General features: G+C 37.8%; 1 protein-coding gene across 3 annotated transcripts in view; it reads left to right on the forward strand.

Annotated features, from left to right (window-relative positions):
• LOC139941428 (uncharacterized) overlaps positions 1–23,784 on the forward strand; it is a 40,308-nt gene that overhangs the window by 10,699 nt on the left and 5,825 nt on the right. The window contains exons 2-7 of one of the 3 annotated variants that reach the window (XM_071937912.1): positions 12,879–13,026; positions 14,501–14,593; positions 15,855–15,947; positions 19,801–20,304; positions 21,537–21,711; positions 22,357–22,476. In XM_071937912.1, the coding sequence (XP_071794013.1) occupies positions 12,879–13,026; positions 14,501–14,593; positions 15,855–15,947; positions 19,801–20,304; positions 21,537–21,711; positions 22,357–22,476 (1,133 nt within the window). The remainder of the gene's footprint in view (positions 1–12,878; positions 13,027–14,500; positions 14,594–15,854; positions 15,948–19,800; positions 20,305–21,536; positions 21,712–22,356; positions 22,477–23,784) is intronic. The other 2 variants (XM_071937913.1, XM_071937915.1) reach the window with 2 other exon arrangements.

A 23,784-nucleotide genomic window follows, 5' to 3' on the forward strand; every position in this document is an offset into this window, starting at 1 on the left:
GTAATAAGGATGACTTTCACGGACAACTCCTGGTGAAGATGTTTTTATTGTCTGAAGATTTATTTTTTAAAATAAAATAAAATGATTATTATAGGCCCAATAATATAATTTTATAATGACACATAATGCAGGAGCCTTTACATGACTGCGCAACACAACTCAAAAACAATGAAATATAACATGGAATGTCATTTCATAATGAAGGTGCAATTTAAGAATACTCTTTGATCATACCATTTTGTGGAAACAGTACATAGTTTGCATCACTGAGTATTTGCCAGCAGAATAAAGAAGCCGAACAGGAATTATTTGAATGTAGAAGATCCTGGATACATGTAATCTGGAGCAAGCCCATAAAGAGCTTTTAATGAAGAGATTGAACGTATACTTGTAATGTATCTATTTGAGCAAATAAAACAAAGGTTTCAACTCTGGCCAATAAAATCATATTAGGCAAATTAAAAGGATAAGGACATGTTGAAACTTTTTCAAAGAGAACACTTTATTATTTCATAAACACAATACACTGTTGGATTTGTTTTCAATGAAGATGTCCAATGTAGTTATGCTTGCAGGGATGCTCAGCTTTCCAAGAAAGCGAGGTTAACTAATAACTTCAGTCAAGTAAAATTTAGAGCTATGAGCCCTATGGTCTTGTGGAGATTCCCACCAAATTATCATGTGTCAAATCCAATAATACAGAGAAGGTGAACCGTGAATGTGTAATTTAGTTCGTCAGACCATTGAGATAGCTCCATAGATAGTACATTTAAAGACACTGGACACTATTGGTAATTGTCAAAGACCAGTCTTCTCACTTGGTGTTGTCAAAGACCAGTCTTCTCACTTGGTGTATCTCAAACATGCATAAAATAACAAACCTGTGGAAATTTGAGCTCAATCGGTCAAGGAAGTTGCGAGATAATAACGAAAGAAGAAACACCCTTGTGACGCGAAATTGTGTGCTTTCAGATGCTTGATTTCGAGACCTCAAATTCTAAATCTGAGGTCTACGCTACTACTTCAGAGGGAGCCGTTTCTCACAATATTTTACACTATCAACAGCTCCCCATTACTCGTTACCAAGTAAGGTTTTATGCTAATAATTATTTTGCACAATTACCAATAGTGTCCACTGCCTTTAAGAGAAGCCTTTTATTTTAATTACCTACCCATTGTTTACACATGGATTAATGTCATTAACACCTAGTGACCTGCTAAATGCCAGATAATCAGATGTCTTAGCTGATAGGATGGAACCTTAATTAACGAGAGTCCAAATTTCATTTCCACTTTGACAGTTGTAGGCACGAGGGGACAAAATGGCAACCACAAGGACCATGAGATAATTACATGGTTAGAGAACGGTAGGGTGGGCTTAATGGACCCGTTCTGGATTCACATGGATTCAGATACATGTATGTTTGTTTTTGTGATGCATAGCCTAAACTTGACATTCATGTTTAACAATTTATAACAATAATGTTTATTTAGCGTCTATTCACCTTCAGAAAAAAGGTCTCTAAGCACTCAGGAGGAACAAAGAGAAAATTATTTGTTTTGCTGGTAGTTACCATTTGGCAGAATTTAAAACGGATATTTGCCGAATAGAGAATAAAAATATCTCCAACAGTATTGCCCGTAATGGTATCATCAATGATATAGATAGTGTGCTAATCATTTGTAGGCAAACAAAATAATGCAGTTAATTAGGGTTTTTGTTTCACCATGCTTGAAACTTTCTTTACACACATATGACATTAGGCCTTAAGTACCCATTCTATGTGGTTCTGGACACAAACAGTTTTACAAAAAATACTACATGTATTCAATCTAGCAGTTGCTCAAGTGTAACAATCTTGCAAAAAGTGTTTTGATTTGTTTGCACACAAAACTAACTTGCGTAAAATACTTTGTCCCAAGTCTGCCACATAAATCTGTGAATGCAAGACAAAATTTAAAGACACTGGACACGTAATTGTCTTCTTACTCACTGATCTCAACATGTATGCACAAAATAACAAACCTGTGTAAATTTGAACTCAATTGGTCGTCGAAGTTGTGAGATAATAATTGAAGAAAAAACACCCTTGTCACCTGGGCCCAATTTCATAGAGCTGCTTAAGCAAAAATATTTGCTTAAGCAGAAACATCCTTGCTTAGTAAAATCAGAGTACCGGCCAAGACTCAACTCAATTGTTTATGCTAAGTAAACAACAGCTAAATACCAGTCACAAGCAATGTATATGGCATGAAATTTCGGCCAGTAACATGTGTAAAATAAGCAGGCTATTTTCAAATCTTTTGCTTAAGCAGCTCTATGAAATTGGTCCCAGAAGTTGTCTGCTTTCAGATGCTTGATTTCGGGACCTCAAATTCTAATTCTGAGGTCTTGAAATCAAGTTCGTGGAAAATTACTTTGTTCTTGCAAACCATGTTATTTCAGAGGGAGCCGTTTCTCACAATGTTTTATACTACCAACAGCTCTCCATTGCTTGTTACCAAGTAAGGTTTTATGCTAACAATTATTTTGAGGAATTTCTAATAGTGTCCAGCCCCTTTAAGTGCATCCAATGAAAAAGGATAGAGCCCTATTCATCTGTATCTGTATCCGTATGCTGTCCCTTGATTGTTTTGCCCAAACACGTACACCACTCCCATTGACTGGCTTGTGTTATGAATAATAAAAATCCATAGACTGGCGCTGCTTGCTTTATTAATTAGGCGTTGTTCTACAATCTATGTGAGACAATTTGATGTGCCTGCATATTGTCATATATTATTCCATTGATTATTTTTATGCATTTTATATGAGATGTAGGAATATCCATAAAATTAACAATTTATCAGAAATTTGATGAAAATACAAGTGCTAGAGTATAGTAAACTCTTATAGAAATATTACACATTTTTATGATCATGTGCAGAGACCCCTTCATTGGATCACAAAATTAAAACAACCTTACAAAATTGCTAAATGCTTACAATACTTGCTAATGTACATTACATGTATAGTCTACATGTTCTTGGGCATATATGTTTGTTAAAGTGTTTTGGGCAAAATTGTTTTTTAAAGGAGATTGAAACAAAATCTAGCTAACAGGTGACAACACCAAGAAGTGATATTTTCTTGGAAGGTGCTCTGTATCTGAGTAGATTTAGCGACATTTTCATCTCAAGGTGTTTGAAATTGAATCCCTTTAGTCTCAACCGTGTTCGGCGCTGTTCTGAAAAAAACAAGATTTGCATCTTAATTCTCAAGTCTCCTTCTCAGAATTCAGCATTGTCACTTTCCTCCGATCATGGAGGTACATGTAGTGCAGAATTTAACAAACATGTTTGTTACTGAAAAACTGGTTTATCATTTGTTTTAAAATAAGTGTACTAGGCATTATTCAAAATGTCTCAATCTTTGTTCATGATATGGGTTGTACAGTTTGCTACATGAATCCTCTTTCCAATGTTGGCGCTACTGTAGGGTTAAACCCTGTGTAGTACAGAAACAGAGAATCAGTGATGTCCTGTCGCCCCCCCCCCCCCCAACCCCCATATTGAAAAAAAGAAAAAAAGACATGGGCTGCAAACGTCATCTACTAACAATTTTTGCACACAATGACTTTGATGCTAATCTTCAATTCATTCTGGCTTGCTGCCTCCCTGAAGTTGAAACTCTAGACCCTTCCAAGGTTATCTGAGCTACCAGATAAGAGTTCATCCTATGTTCAGCCACACCAAGAATTAATCTCACCCAGCCATGTTGGTGTGTCCCATGACAGTCAAGTACAACTTCTTTATATTAATATCTTCCTTTGTCTCTAAGCTGTTTAATAATGGATCTTCCATATGAGCGAGCAGGGGTTATGTATACTTTGTGGCATTGCCCTAACGTGGTCAGCAGATTTCTACATTGTACTCTCACAGGCATGATACTCTTCCTACTTTAGTCTTCAATTTTTTTTTGCCCTTGGAAGAATCAGAATGTTGTTATAAAATAAAGCCCCGAAAAGTCAACTACAGCTTACACCATCAGGTCAGTCCTTGTATTCGATCAAATGTTCCTACATATTCCCAAGGTCCAAGTATCATTCCTGCCCTCTCTTAAAATTGAATTTTCACCATGGATAAAATTATTTAAAATGTTCCCACAAATAAGGTCTATGTCACGTGAATCGTGAGTGGCACACTTGTATGAAAATTTAACTTGATAAAGGATGCAAATGTACAGTGCACTGTAAAACCCATCAAATGCATCAAATGTATTTACTACAATTATGGAGACTGAGGGCAAAACAAGAAAGGAAAAACAAAGAAATTCTAAAGACAAGGGTTCTCCACAAGGAATTTTGTGCTCAATGGGAGGACGTTCAGGGATGCAGGAAAGAACAAAAGATGTTTCCAAATGGATGTAAAATTATGAGTACACACACTTACGTTGCAGTGTACGTTATACATTGATATATGGCTCCTATACGGCGTGCAGGAGTTTATTACACTGTGTGTCACATTAAACATACGCCGTACGTACAAAATGTTATGACCATAGACAAAGGATTATCATGGCAGATAGTTAATGATATCATTTGAAGGGGTCAATGATAAAGTCGCCTCATGATGAGAAAATACCAATGCAAGGTGAGCGAGATTCCACATCAGTTATTCTGATTCAATATGAAAGTATACCAGAATAGAAGTGCCTTGAGTTTCTTTTTAGGCATACTTTGGCTCTATAAGAAATGCCACAGGAAATGTACTGTATACAAGGCTCATATCTGGGGGGAAATCCACATGACAAAAGTGCTGGCTGCTCAAAATGTTTACAAGAGTGCTGGACTTGTCCAGTCCTGAGTTTACTGTCTTGACACTTATTGGCCTCAGCCCTGTGGTCAAGTTGTCAAATTCAAGTGCTGATTGACCAACAATTTCTTGGGTCAAGTTATAAATACAGCTCTGAGAATATAAAAAATAAAAAAAATAAAAAATTGATGATTCATGCAAGTTGTTCAGTACAACATTGCATGTTATTTTGGCAGGTACCCTGCTTTTAAATGCTGTGCAAGGTTTATCTTGGTTAGAAAAGTTTTGGAATTTAGAAACAGAAAGTCAAGCTGTAGGCTTACAGGTCAGTATTAATTTTCTCAATAAATGGATCGCACAGCAAAACTTGTATGGTCATGTTTGATTGAAAATCATAAAAACTGTTTTGTTCTGTGTTTGCTTTGTCAGGTAATTTGTTCGTATTTGAATTACGATGTTTTTGTGAAAGTGAATCTCCTTGTTTTACTCTAACGAGTGAAACAGACACTACACCCAAACTCTTGAGAATTTGACTTGGCATGAACTGTTAAACAAACAGTGAGCTTTCGCACTGAAACTTACTTAATAAAAAACCTTCCCGATTAACAACTAGATTATTCATGAATAGTTACCAAATTATTTCCTTTGCTTCAAAACAACAACAACCAAGGGCTATCAAAATAACCTCTCATATTTGCCCGAGTTCTCTCTGCTGTATTATGGATGAGATATACAATACTGCCAGTTCCTGGGTAGGGAATATTGCATCATATTGATTCGTCTCCGAGCTACTATGTGTTTTTGTCGAATGAATGGAAAATTACATATGCCACATCCTTAATCAAATGAAGATGAAAAAATAAATAAAGGTTTAATTATTGTGATAGTTTTTTAATACTGAAGAAATTAAATTTAAATTTACACACTGCTAATTATCGTTAGTAGGCCTATGCATGCAATCTGTGCACAATGAGCCCTACAGTGTATTAATCTTGCACAAAGTCTTGGTGAATATTCTGTCTATATTTCCTTGTTGAACACATCTGACAAAACAAACATCATTTGAGGAAGATGTTTGCATAGAGGAGTGAGGATCTTCCCTGAATGTCTTGTAAGAGCCGGCAGGGGGCAAAGGAAGAGAGCTTGTGGGTCATATTAGTATGCAGTTTGTAGTAAGGGACGAGGGTAGATTTAGTATGCGGTTTGTAGGAGGGGGGTCTCTTATAGTTTGTTCATGTTGGCTCATACTGATCATTTCATTGTATTATCAGCAGAATGGGGGGGGGGGGTGGAAACAACAGAGTAAAGGAACATAGTTAAAAAATTGACGCAATATGCTACATGTAGCTTGTGCATTGGTATTTCTAACCCTTCTTTGACAATTGAAGCAACTTTAAATTTAAGCAACTTTGATCTGTGGGATCTTCAAATCGTATGGCCTTGACTTTGAATGAGTTCAATTTGAAATATATTTTTTGAGTGTTGGAACATCTTTATAATCATCAAAGATTAATTTAAATCGTTTTTTTCCCACAATAAAATTACCAGTACTTTGGTTTTGATTCTTCAGTTTATTGGTGCATTCACTGTTGTGATAATCATAACACTCATCCCATGATTGTGCACAAATCAAAAGCCTTGGAAAACCCTTTGAAGTTCCGACCCTGGCACTTACAGTGTTTATACACAATGTACTACATTGTACATCTAAGGCATATTATGTACTTATACCCAGAAACATTACGCAGGAATATACCCAACACACACAACAATAGCAGCTACGCATGCTGTTCTAAATTTAGACACCAAAAACATGATGTCATCTGCATCCTGGTAAACCCATACTGTGATGAACCAGTGTCTGATGATCACAGAGCACTGCCTGCCTGCCTACATGTACAATGTATAGCCAGCTCTTTGTTGTTCAAGCATTGAGTACATTCAGTTTATAGGTTCTTACCATGGACAGCAGATGGGAAGAACGGGATGGGAGGTGGGGGGGGGGGGGGGGGGCTTCTCCAGTGGGAATTCTCTGAATTAAAGGGACAGTAAATGTACATTGTTGGTGTTTAGAATGCTGTCAATCCATTTCAACATCCTTAAAGAGTGGCATAGTTAAGGGGGAGGGGCATGTGCCCCCGCCCAAATTGATGTCCCCCTCCCCATTCCCCTTTGGAACACTCAACCCAATTTGAAACCTAAACTTTGCTGTATTAAAAAGGTTAATTATCATTTTATAAGCATTGATAATATTTCAATGTTTCTTTACCATTTTCCCATTTACAAGCAGAAAATCAATATTCACGCCTTGAGATGAGTTTTTGTGATGCATATTTTCCGACATGTAGGCCTACAATACATTTACTTTTATTTACTTCTAATTTAAGACTTAATAACTTCTTATTTCCCAGGATGCTTTGTACTTTTGTGTACCATCCCATCATACAAGAAGTCTGTTACGAGATAGAAATTACACTGTTTGGTGGCCTTCATCACCAAAATATTACCCTACATGTACCTAGGTTCCCCTAAAAAAAAATGAAACGGCTGTGCTCTTTGTGCACGTGTTGTTGATCAAGTGCACATTTCTATTATACATGCAGGAACCACGTTGTACATAGTGTAGACCTATATCCTTAGTAACAAAGACAGTCACAAGCAGTAGGAAAGTATAGAATTTCATGTACCGTACGTACATAAAACATCGAGAGATCGTACGCTACACTCATGCGTTCAAGGAAGGCAAAATTATACCCAAAATGTTATTGTCGTGATAAAAGGATTAGTCGTTTTCATTATTTTTTATAATGCCAAACATGTACATTGCCTACTCTTTCACATTAAATAGGGACAAACATTCATGTTGTGCATAATTGTGTATTAACTTAGGATCAGGCAAACATGCAGAACAGCAGAATTGGGTGTGAAACCTGCCTCAAAAAAAAGAATATTCACATGTTGGCTGGACATGGTAATCTGATGTCATTGGACTCATTGTTATTATGATATAATACCCTTCAACAGTGATTACATTTTGGCATTTTAGTAAATAAATAATATTTTATTTATTTATTGTATTTTAATTTGGAAGCGTGAGAAAGGTTTTTATTTTATTATTCAATATTGCAATGACTACAGTGTTATGGTCAGAACAAAGACAGAAAAAAAAGAGATTATACAAATTTGAGATTTTCTGTGGAGAAAGAATTCATCTGAATATTACAACCTTGGCACTCCCTACGGTGATTTACAAGGGTCCTTCCTCGCTCGAAACAAAATCCAACACCATATGGTTGCACACTACACAAACTGTTGTGAATGATGAATGCTTGTGCCTGATCCTTTCTACAGCATAATTAGTTTACTGGCGTTTACAGTTTAACAGAATTCACAAATACAAGTAGTTTGTTTTTGAAGGATTTGTGCCATCAAATAAGGAGACCTGAACTTTTTGACTGTGTGGTAGAGTGGGATGGGGAGCTGCCCAATGGGAGGGTGGGATGGGGAGCTGGCCAACCTCCCTTAATGTAGATCTGCCTCTGCAAAATCAATGTTTTCTTGTGACCTGTTATCCAATGTGAATGAAATCAGTGTTGTATTGTTATCTTTAAAAGGATTTTATAAAAGTTCTAAATGTAATCCTTTAATTAGTACAATCTCTTTAAAATCTTAAAATTCGTCTTGTGTAATATCCAACCACTCGTGGGAGGTAAAGTGCTCTTGCCTCCATTCCTTCCTAGTCTTAAGTAGAGCGTGAAGACAAATTGTAATTTCTGTCTGCCCATATAATGTCATTTCCATTCAGTGAGCTACACACACAGTGTGAGTTCTAAACGCAGATTCATTTGGCAATCGTCTACAGACAGCCGACGACGAGGGGTTCATGTACATGTACCCTGCAGAAGTGCACTCTCAATGCAATTGCAATGACATTTTACTGACTGCATGAGGGAAAGGAAGTGCCGGGAATAAACAGCTAGACCCGAGCTGATGGTTTTAAAGGAATGGGTCAACAATTGTTGATGACAACATCTGTACAAAAAATGTATGTGGGGGCCAGTATCTGGAAGCGTGTAAGGTGCTTGTCCAAATTGGTCACTTTCAATTAGTACTGTTAAACGAAAGTGACGGAAAAAAACAGGTTGTCCGATGTATCCAAACCATGTACGTAGGGAAATTTTGACTTGGCCATACATGCAATACATGTACCGAATCCTGGCCTGGTCTGGTCCCAAGACAAATGTGAGGTGTCAGACCCAGGGGGCTTTCTCTCCCACCCTGTGGATAATGTCTTTGGGTGCATTGGTGAGTAGCCAGGATGCCGACGAGCGCCCAAGGGCAATGCGGGTCTCCGTCCCTCTCGTGTTCAATTTAAAAGGTACTTGTACAAGCGACTTGCGAGTATTTGAACAGTGTTGAGCAAAACTAAATGTGCCACAGTTTCAACACAGATTGTTTAAAATATTAAAACATGTTGTCGCTTGTAATGGCTCTATCAAGTAGAAAATGAGTGCGTCACTAAACTGGCTCAAAAGGAAGCAAGGAAAAAAAATATTGAAAAAATCGGTTGAAACAAAACAATTAGACAGACACACCAAAACCAATTGTTGAGGGATACACAGATTTCATAAAAAAACAAAGGAATTAATTATCGGCAAGTGTCATTGCGATGTTTGTTCGATCAAGGAAGTGTTAAATTTCCTTGCATCACAGATGCAGTTTTATCAGTGTTATCAGAATGGCCAAATAAATAGTTATAATAATGACAATGTTGATGTTTTAAGTGTTTTGCATCAAGTAGAGTTGGTTTACACACGCCCTCAGGCCATCAAAAGTACTGCACATTTCAAAAAGTTTGTTTTAACCTCTATGATAGTGAGAGGACATAGTTTCCACTTGTACAAGAGAATGGTGAATCTATTGAGAGTCATGGGATAGGCCTAATGAAGAACAAAACAAAATCATCAAAACAACGACTTTGACATTATTTGAGTTGAGCAAGATGCAAGTGGTCAAAAAAGGTTGCATATTGGCCTATCTTGTGCGCCGCACATTTTTTGTTTCCCATTGTTTCATCATCGTTTTATTGCCTCTAAGATGACTTCAATGCATAATGTCTAGATTATTTATAATTCCCAATACTGTTGTTTGTTTGGCACGCAGTTGATTAATAATGCTTTCGTTTCTGTATCCATGCTCCATTTTTGAAGGTGTTGACAGTAAAGTGTACCACTTGTAAGCCTACCGGTACATGTACATCCTCTTTGCTGGCTGTGTTTAGGGGGAATAAATATCCAAACTCTCTCCTTCTAACAACTGTCTGGCAGTAAATGCACTCTATTTCCTGGATTCTATTAAAACATAGTTGGGAAAACTTGCATGTTCATACCTCTGATACTGGTTATCAAGAAGAGCTACGCATGTAAATATTCTCTGTCTCTTTCTGTCGGCACAAGCTTGCACTTTAGGGGACAGCATCTTATTATCACACCAAAACATCATAAATTGTCTGTATATAAAACTCGTTTGTGTACTTTAAATTATCTGAATGACATTGCCTATTTCCAACAGTTTTTTTGACTAGGGTTGCCAGAAGTATATAACAAAAACAAAAAAGTGGGAAATATTTTTAAAAGTAGGGAATGTTTTATACTACTTTGCAAATTCTTGTCAATTTGTTGATAATATGGAGCAAGCTGCAGTGGTTGATTATTCAGAGGATATTATATGTACATGTAGGCATTATATTATTCATATTGATCATTCTGTGGCAGACTCGATGTGTTGCTAATATTAAAGGCATTATTTTTTTACAGGATTTTGGGGGTTTTTTTATAGACGATTTTCCCATCAAGGGAACTCAGCAAACTCCCACAAGGGGATATTAAACAGGAAGCTGGCAGCCAACAGCCAATCTCTCTCATACAAACATTTTGGTTTAACGTCAATGATAACAATTAGCACAAAACAAGAAATTGTGATTCAGTAGGCCCTAACTAGACAAATTACTTATTCTAGTCATTGTGAAATCAGCTTGGTAGGATTCGAACCTACAACCTCGTGGTTGCAAGTCATGAAGTCTATATCACTTGACCATCATGGTGACCATCACCGTGGTCCATGTTTGTTGCTTTCTATTGTATAAAATTTATACAATAATGTGTTTATTTGTTTTGTAAAGCGCATTGTGAGGACTTGCAGTACTGAAATGCGCTATATAAGCATTTCTTCTTCTTATTATTATTATTAAATGTAGGATAAAAAACCATAATTAAAACAAACAAATCTAATCTGAATATAGCTACTGATTATGAAGTTCATGTACCGTTCCTGTACCGTTGATCAATTTGTTTCTGTAAAATAATTATTTTAAAATGACATCTTAAAACGACTGATTCAGTTGTATAACCAACATTAAAAACATTGTTAACAATTCCTGCTTAAATTCTTAAATTTCAGAAGGACCCTTTATTCAAATAATCAATGTTTATGATATGACTGCTCTGTCAGTGGAGGGTTGTGTTGATTGATTTTTGTTGCACTTATTTAATAAGTGGTCTTGTTGTTGTGTGCGCATAATTGGTAGTCTTTGTTGTGGACAAAGTAAAATTTAGTGAAGCATCCAATGGGATACATGTATGATTAATGGTTTGTCCGTCTCTATTGTTAGTGTGCGTTGATGAGCGGTTGACTATTTTCAGACATACACATTTTTATTGTAGTTATCCCTGCAGAGACATCTTTTGTTCTTTCCTCTGTCCCTGTAGTAAAGAACCTCCCTGATTACTTTGTACAAACAATTTCTTGTGTAACACCCCTAGTCTTTAGAATTCCCCTCTGGAAACCATCTCTTTGTTTCTCTTTCTGTTTGTCTCCTTAAGGTAGCTGTATGGAATTGTGTGCGTTGCTTGGCTTGTATTATTTTCATGTTTACATATTGCGCATATATATGCATAACGCAGGGAGGACACATGGATTCCCGGCCTTACGATTAAAATGAACCTGTACTATGTACATTATGTAGGACAATGTACATGAAGAGTCGGTGGTTAAATTTTTGTAAAAGGAGTTTTGACTTGGAATAAATTATTTCCTATAGGAAGTGCACCATTTTTTTGTATAAGGGGCTCTTTTGGAAAATCAACTGTAGTTTGCATTTTTGTTTTGTAACAAGATCTTGTCCTTCCTCCAATCATATCAATTTAAACTGATGTTGGTTCAAAAATTCCTTTCAATTTAATGAGGACCAGTATTAATTCTTGTTTTTAATATCCACGGCAGTGACTCGATCAATATTGCTGTGCCGCATTTGAAGATTTTAGAAAAACACTGTCTTGTAATGGTTGACTGCACACAGTCATCATCAATGCTTAGCGTCACACCCGGATATTATCTGATATATCTCAATGTAAAATTTTATGACAGTCTTTAAAGTTTACATCAGCAAAAGTCAACAATGTGGTTTGTTATTCTATTCAGCCCAGATCGCTTTCTCGTACATTTCGTACTTGGTAGAGAGAGCTATCAGTATATTGACAAGTGGAAATCAATTTTCAACTTGAATCATTTTACCAGTCCTTAAAAATTGTATAGTGTTCCACATTGAAAACACTATCAATAAAATGTTCACTTTGTTCTCAAATGAACAGCCCCCTCCAAAAGTCACCGACAACAACAACAAACAAAAATACAATACCCCAGCAACCAGCCAAACAAACAAACAAACAAACAAACAAGTAACCTATTTCAGACAAAGTTTGCAAATGATTTCTTACTTCTTCTTGTTTGTCTGCCTGGTGAGAAAAAGCTGTTAGTTCTTCAGAATTATTTTTATTTTTTTTATATTCTGCATAGCCTAAGAATTCTGCAATTTATAACTCAAGGTATTAGGAAATGATGGAAATGCCAAAATTCTCAAAAATGTTGGGACATTTTCATTGGAAATCTCACCTATAATAATATTTGTGTCGCTTTGTACAAATTGAACACTAGCAAGAACTGCCCGACTCTTTCGCATATAAGGTCCGCAATAATGCAATCATGGATCGATAAAAGAACTCCATTGTTTATTTTGCTCTCCACAGCCTGTTGTTCTTGATGATTACAGCGATCCCAAAGACGTCTTGAAGTCCTCGATGGACGGTGGACCCCTACCCATGGGACCAGAAGGACCCTTGTCCAATCAACCCTACGCTGAAGATGATTATTCAGTCCCCTATGGTGTTATTAAACGTAAGTTGAAGGTTTCGATGGCGGTGTTTCGTGAGAAACTGTCCAATTCATCACTTGTTCTTGGCTGGAAAGTCAGGAAATTAATTAGCAGATTTCAATTATGTGCCAGATGCGGTATTTATATCTACCCCAAGGATTCTTATTAAACAAGTAGTTCCTTTCAGGTTCTATTTTTAAGTGACTTGCTAACAATAGTCTAATATGATAAGCAGTATGAGGCTATTTAACTTCAACTCTCCAGCCCCAACTTCCTGTCATTTTTTTTTTTTTTTTTTTCCGGGATGGGGAATGTAGTATATTTACAGTATAAGCTGGTGAGTGCGTTCTTGTAACATTTGTGCTATGTCTTGAGTTTCCCCATTGCACAAGCTACATAGCAACTGAGCCAATACACATGAGTTGTGATCCATACGCAAATGAAATTAAGTTACAAAAAGCATTTTAGACCTTTTAAAACTAAACATAAACATCAAGTCAAAGCCATTCTGATGAGGACCTCATTTCACTTCAGCTTGCTTCGGCTAAACTTGCAAAATCCGGATCCAGCAACATAAACTTTCAGATTTGTTGTTTGTGCAATATGTACCTGGTTGGCATTGCTTTTTTTTCTTGAACTAAAATCAAGACAGATACATGTAACCCTCAGCACTTGATTGCCATTGTGGTTGTAAATGTGTATATTAAAATCCGTAAAGCCACAGCAATCTGGTGTGGTACCCCATGGAAGTGTTGAATAGTTCTGCACAATGATCAATGTCTCCATTGTCCTCAAGGCAAGGCACCATACCAAAATGGCAAACTGAATTCCTGCAACAGCTTTTGCAGCTTTCTACAGCATTGGGTGTTTTAAAATCATGCAGTCTTTTGCAGACTGTAGCTATGGCTGTCTCACAAAGACTCTGGCTATGACTGTCTCACAAAGCAATCTGGTTCTACTAACATGTGTGGGTGTGGGTATACTTGTTCAAACTTAACAACACAAGGGACAGTAGGGTCCCCAATGGGGTGAAGACCCCCAGTTGGAAAGTAATGTGTACAAAACAGTGGTCGAGCTGTTGCCCAAAATGTTTACAAACAAATACATGAAATAAGAGGTCCCTGGTTGCAGGTGTTTACACACTTGTGTGTGGATGTGGGCATGTATAGGATTCAAACCGAGGACTAACAAAGCATAAAATGGCAGTCCTTCTTTTGCTTTTGTAGACAAAACCATTGAGGACGCTGCTGGAGAACAAAGGGGTGTTCTGGCTTTGCACTGTTTATAAATGCGTGGCAAACATAAAGTTATGTGGCCTTTTACACAATTAATGGAAGTCCCCACAGCTACTAAATGTTGGAAAACTGTGTTTGTTTGTGTGAAAACTGCTTACTATCGCTGCTTATTAACCATTAACATTACTAACCTTAATACATCTGTAAATGCTCATCATAACTTCACTGCTCTTAACATCTGATTTATTATTGTTCTTAAAAGAGTTGCGATCTGGCACGTTGCCAGAAGACGGTCCTATGCCGGACCAACCCTATGCTGATGACGATTATTCCTTGCCATATGACTTAGTCAAAAGTAAGTTGCATGACTGAAACAAACCTTGTACATGTCTTAAGAAGAAACCAACTGTTGTCAGTATTTGTTGAAACCCTTCAAGATTTCCCAAACACTTTCAGTATGAAATTTAAAACATCTAGTGAGGTTTGCGGAGACAGAGTTGTGGTAGTTCTGATGAGAACCTCTGGTGACAGCCAGCACAACACATAGAGAGAGTTTAATGAACACAGTGTCTCCACAAACACTTTCTTTGTTGCTGTTTCAACGCCCGCGTCTTTCACAGGATGGTTATCTTACACCTTGTGATTCTTGTTAGATCCCCCTCAACCACCCCTCCCTCCCCCCCCCCCCCCCCCAAGTGTGTCACCCAACTATGTGTAGTTTAAGAAGTCCAACTATGATTGAGCCAAGGAGGTGACCGGATGTCACTCTGCCCACCCTGTTCAGATTTGTAGACAGCTTGTTTTGTACACCCTGTTTATTCTGTCTGAAAAGAAAAATACTATAAATGAGTGATTTCAACATCCTGCATGTAAATTGTATACAAATGTTGACATCCTGCTTCAAAAAATCTGGTATAAATTAACCATGCAGTATCTGGTGTATCAAAATGGTTGCATCTTTGTTGTTGTTTCTTAAAATGAAAAAAATTAAAACAAAAATCACAGTGGTGGTTGGTGACAATATCTTCAAAAAAAAGGGTTTATACAAAAGCAGTCTACATTTCATTTCATTTGAATTCATCTATATTCCCGAGTCTTCATGTTCATCCTGGAGCAAAGCTAGAAAGCTTTTAAATTTCACCTTCGTGTTCAATGTAGAGCAACATGTACGTTTAAAAGTAACAGGGATAGGCACATTTCTTGTGGGAAATCTTTAAGGGTGCACCAAGAGGAAGAGAAGTTTGCTCGGACAGTAACAACCAAGATAAGTTTGCTTGAATCAACATCAAAACTTAGCTTTGTAATCAATGCAAAGAGTTGTGTGTTTTATTAAGCCCAAAACTCTGCTATTTATCAACCAAAACTTTGGTTTATTCAATGCAGAAGCCATGCTTTGAATGAAGAAAACAACTCATTGCTTTTAATCAACCCCCAAAAAAACTTTTCTAATCACCGCAAAAATGTGCTTGTATCAACCACATGAACTAACTCAAAGATTTATTCTATTAACTTGCCACAGTTTTGTAGTTTAAACATAGGTTGCACTGACACTAACTCTTCCCATCTTTGGTATTACCACTTTCTATTCTGCCTGCAAACTAACGTCGTTGCCATAGAAAACCGACACCAAATACCAGAAGAAGGATGGGATCCAAATAGGATGACCATTCCTGAAGATGATTATTCATTACCATACGACGTTCTCAAGAGTAAGTTTTAATTGTCTCAAGATATCTCAGTGGAGCATGAAGTCTTCTTCAAGTTTGGGTTGTGTTGGTTTTTGTGGGGGGGTTATTTTCTCGTTGGTTGAGGTATGGTGTACATGTAAATGTGTTGTGGATATTGTGAGGTATTGTTGTGCATGAACTTACGAACCCAACAAGGAAATAAGTGACTTGTTGTTGTCAATGTACTTTACTTGTGTACATGTATATCAGTTAACACACTTTACAGAACTATTATTAGCTTTGTATTGAAATTCAGGTACCTTTTAACCTTAAGTACTTGTTCCCACGGGATGCCGCTATGTATATATGTGAGCCTGATACATGCAAAAAATATGTACATGTACATTCAATGTCCTCTGTTTCATTAACCATCAATCAGTACACCTGTTTCTTGTCATTTCCATTTTACAAAGATTATTTTTAGTTTTCAAAGAACTGCGGGGAATAGGGTGAAACCCATGATAATCTTGTCTTTTACCAATTGACAATTTGTTAACATGCATTATATTCTGCAAGTCATCCACCCCATACATTTACATAAACCATGCATGCACCATCATGTGATAGGGAAAAGAAGTTCAAGATCATTTAGTGTTGCAAAGACATGGTTTGTCCCCTGCAACCAACTCGGCCCAATTTCATGCTCTGCTTATTAGAGCATTCTGCACTTAGTGTACTGCCCATTAATCAAGAGGTTCACAGAGCGCCATAAACGGTGATTTCTGTAGTGAGTAATGTCGTGAACTTGGTGCCAAATTTTAAAGAGCTATTTCAGCACAAAAAGGTGGCTAAGCACAACAAATTATATTGACCTAAATAAGTTTAACAGCTAAAGAACTATCAGACATGTGGGTTGCAAATTGTATCCTGCTAATTTTTGCTTAACAGAAAGATTTTCTTCTTAAAGCCATTATACACTATCGGTACAGAAAAAAAAGAAAACATTTCACAGATTTACAAATAATTTACAGGGTTTACAGAAGGTAGTGGTGAAAGACTTCTCTTGAAATATTAGTCCATGAAATGCTTTACTTTTTGAGAAAACATCAAAACAATATCAATTCTTGTTAGCGAGAATTACGGATTTATTTGAAACACATGTCATGACACGGCGAAACGCGCGGAAACAAGAGTGGGTTTTCCCGCTGTTTTCTCCCGCCTCCTAAATTTTCACAGGTTTGTTATTTTATGAATAAGTTGTGATACACGAAGTATGGGACTTGGACAATACTGTTTACCGAAAGTGTATACAGGCTTTAATAAGCAGCTTTATGATAAAATTATGTCCGTGTTGTATCTACTGATAAACACCATTCATCCTTGCATGTGTACACTAACAAGTAATCAGCTTGCTTAACCTTTAATGTTTTGTTGATTCATTTTTTCTATTTGATTAACCCATATACACCGATGTGTGTAAGCAATGTCTACTCAGTACTTCCCTGAGGTTTATGAACAAAAAATCACTGGCATTTTACTTGTGTGGGATTCGAACCAATGACCTTTGCCATTCTAGAGAAAATGTTTTATCAACTAGACTGCTGAGATTGCCCTGTAGCTAGAGGCAGTTTGAGTTGAGTTCTATGTTTAGGCAGCGGGTACAGCAATAATTTATGTTAAATTTGCGTTGGCGCTAAACAATATTATTTGGGTCAAATATACAATGCTTACATCAATGTCTGTAAGCATTGTATATTCACAACAAAACATGACACCTAGGTCAACATAGAACAACAAGTTAATATCAACGCTTGATTTTAATGCCATTTTACTACTTTCACTATTTTGGTGTACAGGTTGTCATAATAGTCTGTAAGTGGCACTCGTTTGTGTCGATACACATAACACATGGAATGATTTCACCCAGCATATAATTATCTTTTGCACACTGAATTCTTATATCAAGTAGCAATGATGATTTTTTTAGTAACAACTGATACACTGTGTGTAGCATTTTGTACAGTGTGATACTGTCTGTTTTTATCGCTACACCAACAAAAAATTCTTCTTTATTCTTCCTGATTCTAGCCCAAGGCTGGTTGAATTGATTTGAATAGTTGAAAAACAAGGTTGCTGGGCATATTGGCTGCATAGAGGGCCCTTGTATCTATTGTTGGTCATTATTACATTCATACATTATGCACCAGTTCTAGGAACACACTGTTACTATCTAGAGATAGCTGGATTCACATTGTACATTCTCTAGTAGTGAGCGCTGTTCCCTAGAGACGCACAATATGACTACATCTAGGGACATTATGCCTCACTAAATCATAGCCTTTCAGACTTCTACTCAATCTTGGGATTGTTAACTTCATTTCACTGTCTGTGTCATTACATACCCAAAGGCACAAACGTGTACAGCATTCACTCGTAGGCCGGATGCTTCGATGTTGAAAGGGCAAGGGCACCAAGGCGTCTTTTCCAAAGGGCACTCGTAGAGGAAATTGTAAATTTATATTGGAACATTTCAAAGGGCAACGAGGCAATGACCCGGGGCATAAAAGAAATTGCCTTAATGAAGCATCAGGCCTGCACTTTAAAGTCACCTGGAAGTGGTATTTTTTTCAAAATAAAGCTTTGGCCCCAATATGTGTTTTGATGAGTGGAATGTGAATAAACAGTTAACTAAGGTTCAAAAAAGTTAGTTCTCATTTTATTTACAAATTTAAGAAGAGGCCCCAAGCTGAGAGGACGCTGTGCGTGACGTCAATCGTAGCACGATATTTGAAGAGAAAGTGCCTAGTCTGGCCCTGTACACTTTGTCTGGTTACCTGATCGGTATGATGCCTATGTACAGAACTACGGTCCACGGAGCAGACTGCACGCACTACGGCTGCTGTGCAGACGCTCCACTCAAATTACCCTGCACGGTGAATCGCAAGCTAAAAACATGCCCTCAGAGTTCAAACTTACCCAATTTTTTTCAAATCCCACCTCAGATCAGAACCAGCATGCGGTACCTGATTGGGTGGGGTTTCGAGTTACTGATTGGGTTTTCCCATTTGGGGTATTTCCATTGAGTTTTCCCATTTGGGGAGAATCCCTGGTTGGGTTTTCCCATTTGGGGTATTCGTATGTTGGGTTTTCCCATTTGGGGTATTCTTATTTGGGTTTTCACATTGACGTTTTCCCATTTAGGGTTTTTCCATTTGGGTTTTCCCATTGAGGTTTTCCCATTTTTTTTAGGGTTTTCCATGTGGGTTTTCCTTCCATATCTAAAACATTTCTTCACGTTACCTTTTCATCCTGCTATTAAATGTTTAATCAAATAAATCAAATCGCATCAAAGCAATGAATGTGGTACCCGAAGTTTCCCCAAACTGTTTCTGTCCGCACCAGACTTGACCGCTCTATTGTAAAAGTTGCAGCGCACAACCTGCTTCATAATACATTCAACCAATCAGGCGCTTTCTTTTTTTTTGCTCAACGAGGGTGCTGTGAATGCAAGTTTGATTCTTAAAACTCTTCTCTTGACCGCTACTTTGGTGTCAGACCATTTTGAAATCATGTTGCTTGTTGTTGTATTTGTGGTTTCAGCTGGTAGTAAATGTGCTGTTCGTGCATTTGTCCAGTAATTCCCAGATCTTAAATGTATTATACGGGATCGGTAGATAAGAGCTGATTCATGTTATGTGTGATCGAGCTTACACATGAAATAATAAGCCTTTAAAAATTTGACACATGAGGTGTCTTCAGGAGTCAGTACAGAGGGCAGAGAGAAGAGGATTAAGGATTCGTAATACACAAAAGAAGATCTGATTTAACATCAGACTGATTCTGTCCTGACAAGAGAATCTCACTTTATAATGTTTTTCTTGTATTCCATTTGTAGAAATCCAGACACAGGCGAAAGGTCAATCCAGCACCAAATTCAAGGCCACATCGATAAGACAACAACATCAATACGAAGAACCACCAGACGTCAGTGAGCTTCACAGACGAGTATCAGAAGATGAATCCCCAGATGATCAACTGGCCAATGAGAACAGCCGGAAACAAGATGCCCCCGTTGCCATGGACAATGCTGAGGAGAACGGCAACCTCTCCTCCTCCGATGCGCCGTTATCGCCACAGCCCGATCAGACGCCGCAGAACGACATGAGACCCCAGGGTGAATACGACAACCCTTGGGAGTGGAGGTCACATCAACTGCCGAGGTTACCGCCAGAATCACCCGGCGGAGAATTCAAGAGGTCCAGGAGTAAGTCGGATGTTGCTCATCTGGGAGGAGGGGTGGGGAGGACGAGTCCAGACAGTGACATCAGACCTCAAGCTGATTACGACCAACCGTGGGAATGGATTCAGAAGAACAGACAAATGTCTCAAGTCTTGACAGGTGGGAGGAGCGATGGAAACATTAAAGATCAACTTGAACCAAATCACTCAAACTAATAGGAGACTTTTGAACAATAGGTGGCAGCAGACTTACCAAGCAGACTTCCATTGTTTACAGCGTTCTGACCATGCGAACATTTCTGTGAACAATGGATTTACCAGGTAAGTCTGCTGCCACCTAGCGTCCCAAAAGTCTCCTATTTGAATATTTATCCTTCGTTTGTTTTATTTTTTAAATTTTTATTATAAGATTATAAGATCATAGGTGTAAAGTTCTCGCCCCTATTATTTGTTGAAATTTGATCTGAAAAATAGCCTTCCCTGCATGGTTCCCAGCACCCTGCATGGTTCCCAGCAAAAAAACATAAAAATTAAAAGTGAAATCAACACTGAAGACTAAGTGCCTCATAAAACTAGCTTAAAATCAGTCTGTGTGGTGGCGTGAAATAAGTCACAACCCGGACTGAATCAAGGTTAGTTTGCATTACAAAACCATTTTTATTGAGTTTTGCTCATTTGTATGTTATCATTACACACTCAATTACCTTTCTATTACAAAAGAACAATTATGTTAATTTTGTTCAAGTTGATCTTTAAATATAGCAAGGGGCAACACTTTGCCAAAATGCAAAGTCAACTTAGACCACTGGCACTTGCAGGCAATGATTCTACCAGTCAATATTTACACTTTTTAAATAAAAATGAATTTTGGGGAATTGTACATATTGGAAAGGTCGTGTATTTTGTCACATCCGGTTAAAGGTCACTGCTGTAGCGCCCTCATGTGTTATATGTAGTCAGTCAGTTTGTTTCGTCATTGTTTGGTTGGTTTACCCACGTCAAAAAGGCTATGTGCGAGGCGACACATAACAGCAACCTCATTTTAGGTCAGTGAAATCTATCATTGGCTGAGAGTTGTTGACGTTGCATACACAATGTGTAAACCGCGCGACACGCATGTACACCTTACCATTGTTTGACCTCAGCAATTGCGACCATTAATAACAGCAACTGCATTTCTATAGCGCCTGACACTTCCAAAAGAAAGTCTCTAAGTGCTCAGAGGAACAAAAAACCAAAATTGAACAGAAATGTATTGAGAAGACTCTTGATGTATAGTGGCAGTTTGTTTGATGGGTAGAGGAAGATTATTCCATAAATGAGGTGCGGCAAATTGGAAACTACAATTATTATGTAAATAATGTTAACAACCATAATTGTTTGATGTTTTAGAAAGAGAGAAACATAATATAGTATCAAGATCGGGAGCGTCAACGCCAGACAATGCCAGGAAGCAGTCACCAATGAAGAAGCCCTCTAAGGAATTGAAGCTAGAGTTGTCTAAACACAGTAAACATGATGTCCAAGGAGAGAAGATCGACCCAAACCTAAGTTTGGATGCACAAACGTAAGTTGTCAGTCATAGTCTTGTAGTCTAGCGGCCATGTCACACGCGGCAATTTACAGGCAACCAGTTCCAGGCATTCTCTTAGAAGAAAAGGCATTCTTACTTGACTTTTCACATATTTTTCTTGGGAATCTTTAAACGTTGTTAGAAAAAACTACTTATGTTCTAGCAATGTGGCCCTGTAGCATGCACTGAAGCTGGTTGCCTGTAAACGGAGTCAAGGGATTGATCCGATCATGAACCAGCCAAGGTAAATCTTGGTTGCGCCATTTTAGACGCCATTATTGAGATGCAATTTGACTTATAAAATGGCAGACCGTTGGCAGACAGTAGCCTAGACTGGTCCCAGTTTCATGGCTCTGCATGGAAGCAGGGAATTCTGCTAACTGGGTATATTTTTAATGATTTGGGGTTGAACTAAGAAAAATTGACAAGAGTGGGACTTGTTTCAAGTCCCGTTCTAGTCAATTTTTAGTTTTTCAACCCAAAATCTTACAATGTATTTTTGTGAATAACTGTAGGAATGCATAAATATGAAGTGAGTTTCATCCCAGCAGAGTACATCAGTAACATTGAACTGAGTTTCATTCACGCTTAACATTCCATAATATTCTAATGAAAAAGTTTTTTCTTTTTCTCTTACAGTTTCTACCACGGGAAGTTGTCTCGAACGGAAGCGGAGAAGTTGCTGAAACCTTGCAAGGAATGCAGCTATCTGGTTAGGCAGAGTGAAAGTGCACAGAAAGACTACTCACTCTCACTCAAGTGAGTAACATTGGATGAGTAACATTCGTCTAACAGATGTTTCCATATTTAGATTGCAAAGAGTATTGAACTATGCGAAATCTTGGCCGTGTCAGAAAGTATGAGAGGATAACCCCAACTCTAAAGTCTCTCTACTGGCTTCTAACAGAGGATTGATTTTAAGATCTTGACTTAAATTAAATCACTTTATCACCGATCACCTGACCAGACACTCAGGGCTCAATAACAAGAACGAAAACGAGTATGTTAACAATGCACGCCCTCAATTGGTTGAATGAGCATGGGCGTATTCTGCATTGAGCAATTAAAGCAATTGAATGCGTTCTCTTTGCGTCGTGATCGTTTTCGTTTTCGTTATTGCTGCAGTGTGACTCGGCCTTAAGGACTTGCTCAAGAAAAAGCAGGGCAACCACTTGCTTAACTCTGGACCCTCACCATTCCTACATGTACATGTAGCTGTTCCCAGGTCAAAAACAGGCTGTTGCGGTGAGCGGGCCATCTCATAAAGTGGTCCTGTTCTTTGTAGTAAACCACCTGATCCTATCCGGAACATTCTGAAGACACTGCTCTGTACACGAGCTCTTAGCATACTGTGTCCATTCTTAGCAATGAGTTTTATCAATGTTTAAATTCACCTGAAAATAGAATTTTATTTTTTCAAACAAATAAGACAATTTGTTTAGTAATTGTTTGTCACGATTTATATGTTTAAAAAATACATAAAGTTGTTTGGGGGGTTGACTCCGCCAACCCTTTTTGTGACGTCAATCGAGGCAGACTTTGCCTTGATGCGTAGAGTAAACACACGTGCAAAGTACGTGCAAGTCCAAGTCGTGAGCTTGTACGTTTCAAAAAAAGTTTTTTATTGCATTTTTCGGCAATGCCGACCAAGTGTATTGCTGCTTGATGCAGCAAAACAACTAAAGATAGGGTCAGTCTGCATGGCTGGTCAGACTCACACGAGCAATGGTGCCCAGTGGTCTTTTTCAGCACTGTACAGCATTTTCTCTTCAAATATTGCGCCTCGATTGACGTTGCGAACAGCGCCCTCTCGGGTCGGGGCCTACTCTTAAATTCGTAAATAAGATAAGAACTATTTTTTTAGAACCTTATATTAGTTAACTGTTTATTCACTCTCCACTCATCAAAACACATGTAATAGTGACAAAAGCTTTATTTTGACAAAATACCACTTCCAGGTGACTTTAATCATTGTACATCTATATCATTTGTTGCCAATGCACCATACATGAGTGTTATATTTTAGAATGTGTGCTTTAGAAGTTTTAACAGCAAAATAATACACAG

Source organism: Asterias amurensis, chromosome 9, assembly GCF_032118995.1.
Source record: "Asterias amurensis chromosome 9, ASM3211899v1".
Taxonomy (NCBI): domain Eukaryota; kingdom Metazoa; phylum Echinodermata; class Asteroidea; order Forcipulatida; family Asteriidae; genus Asterias; species Asterias amurensis.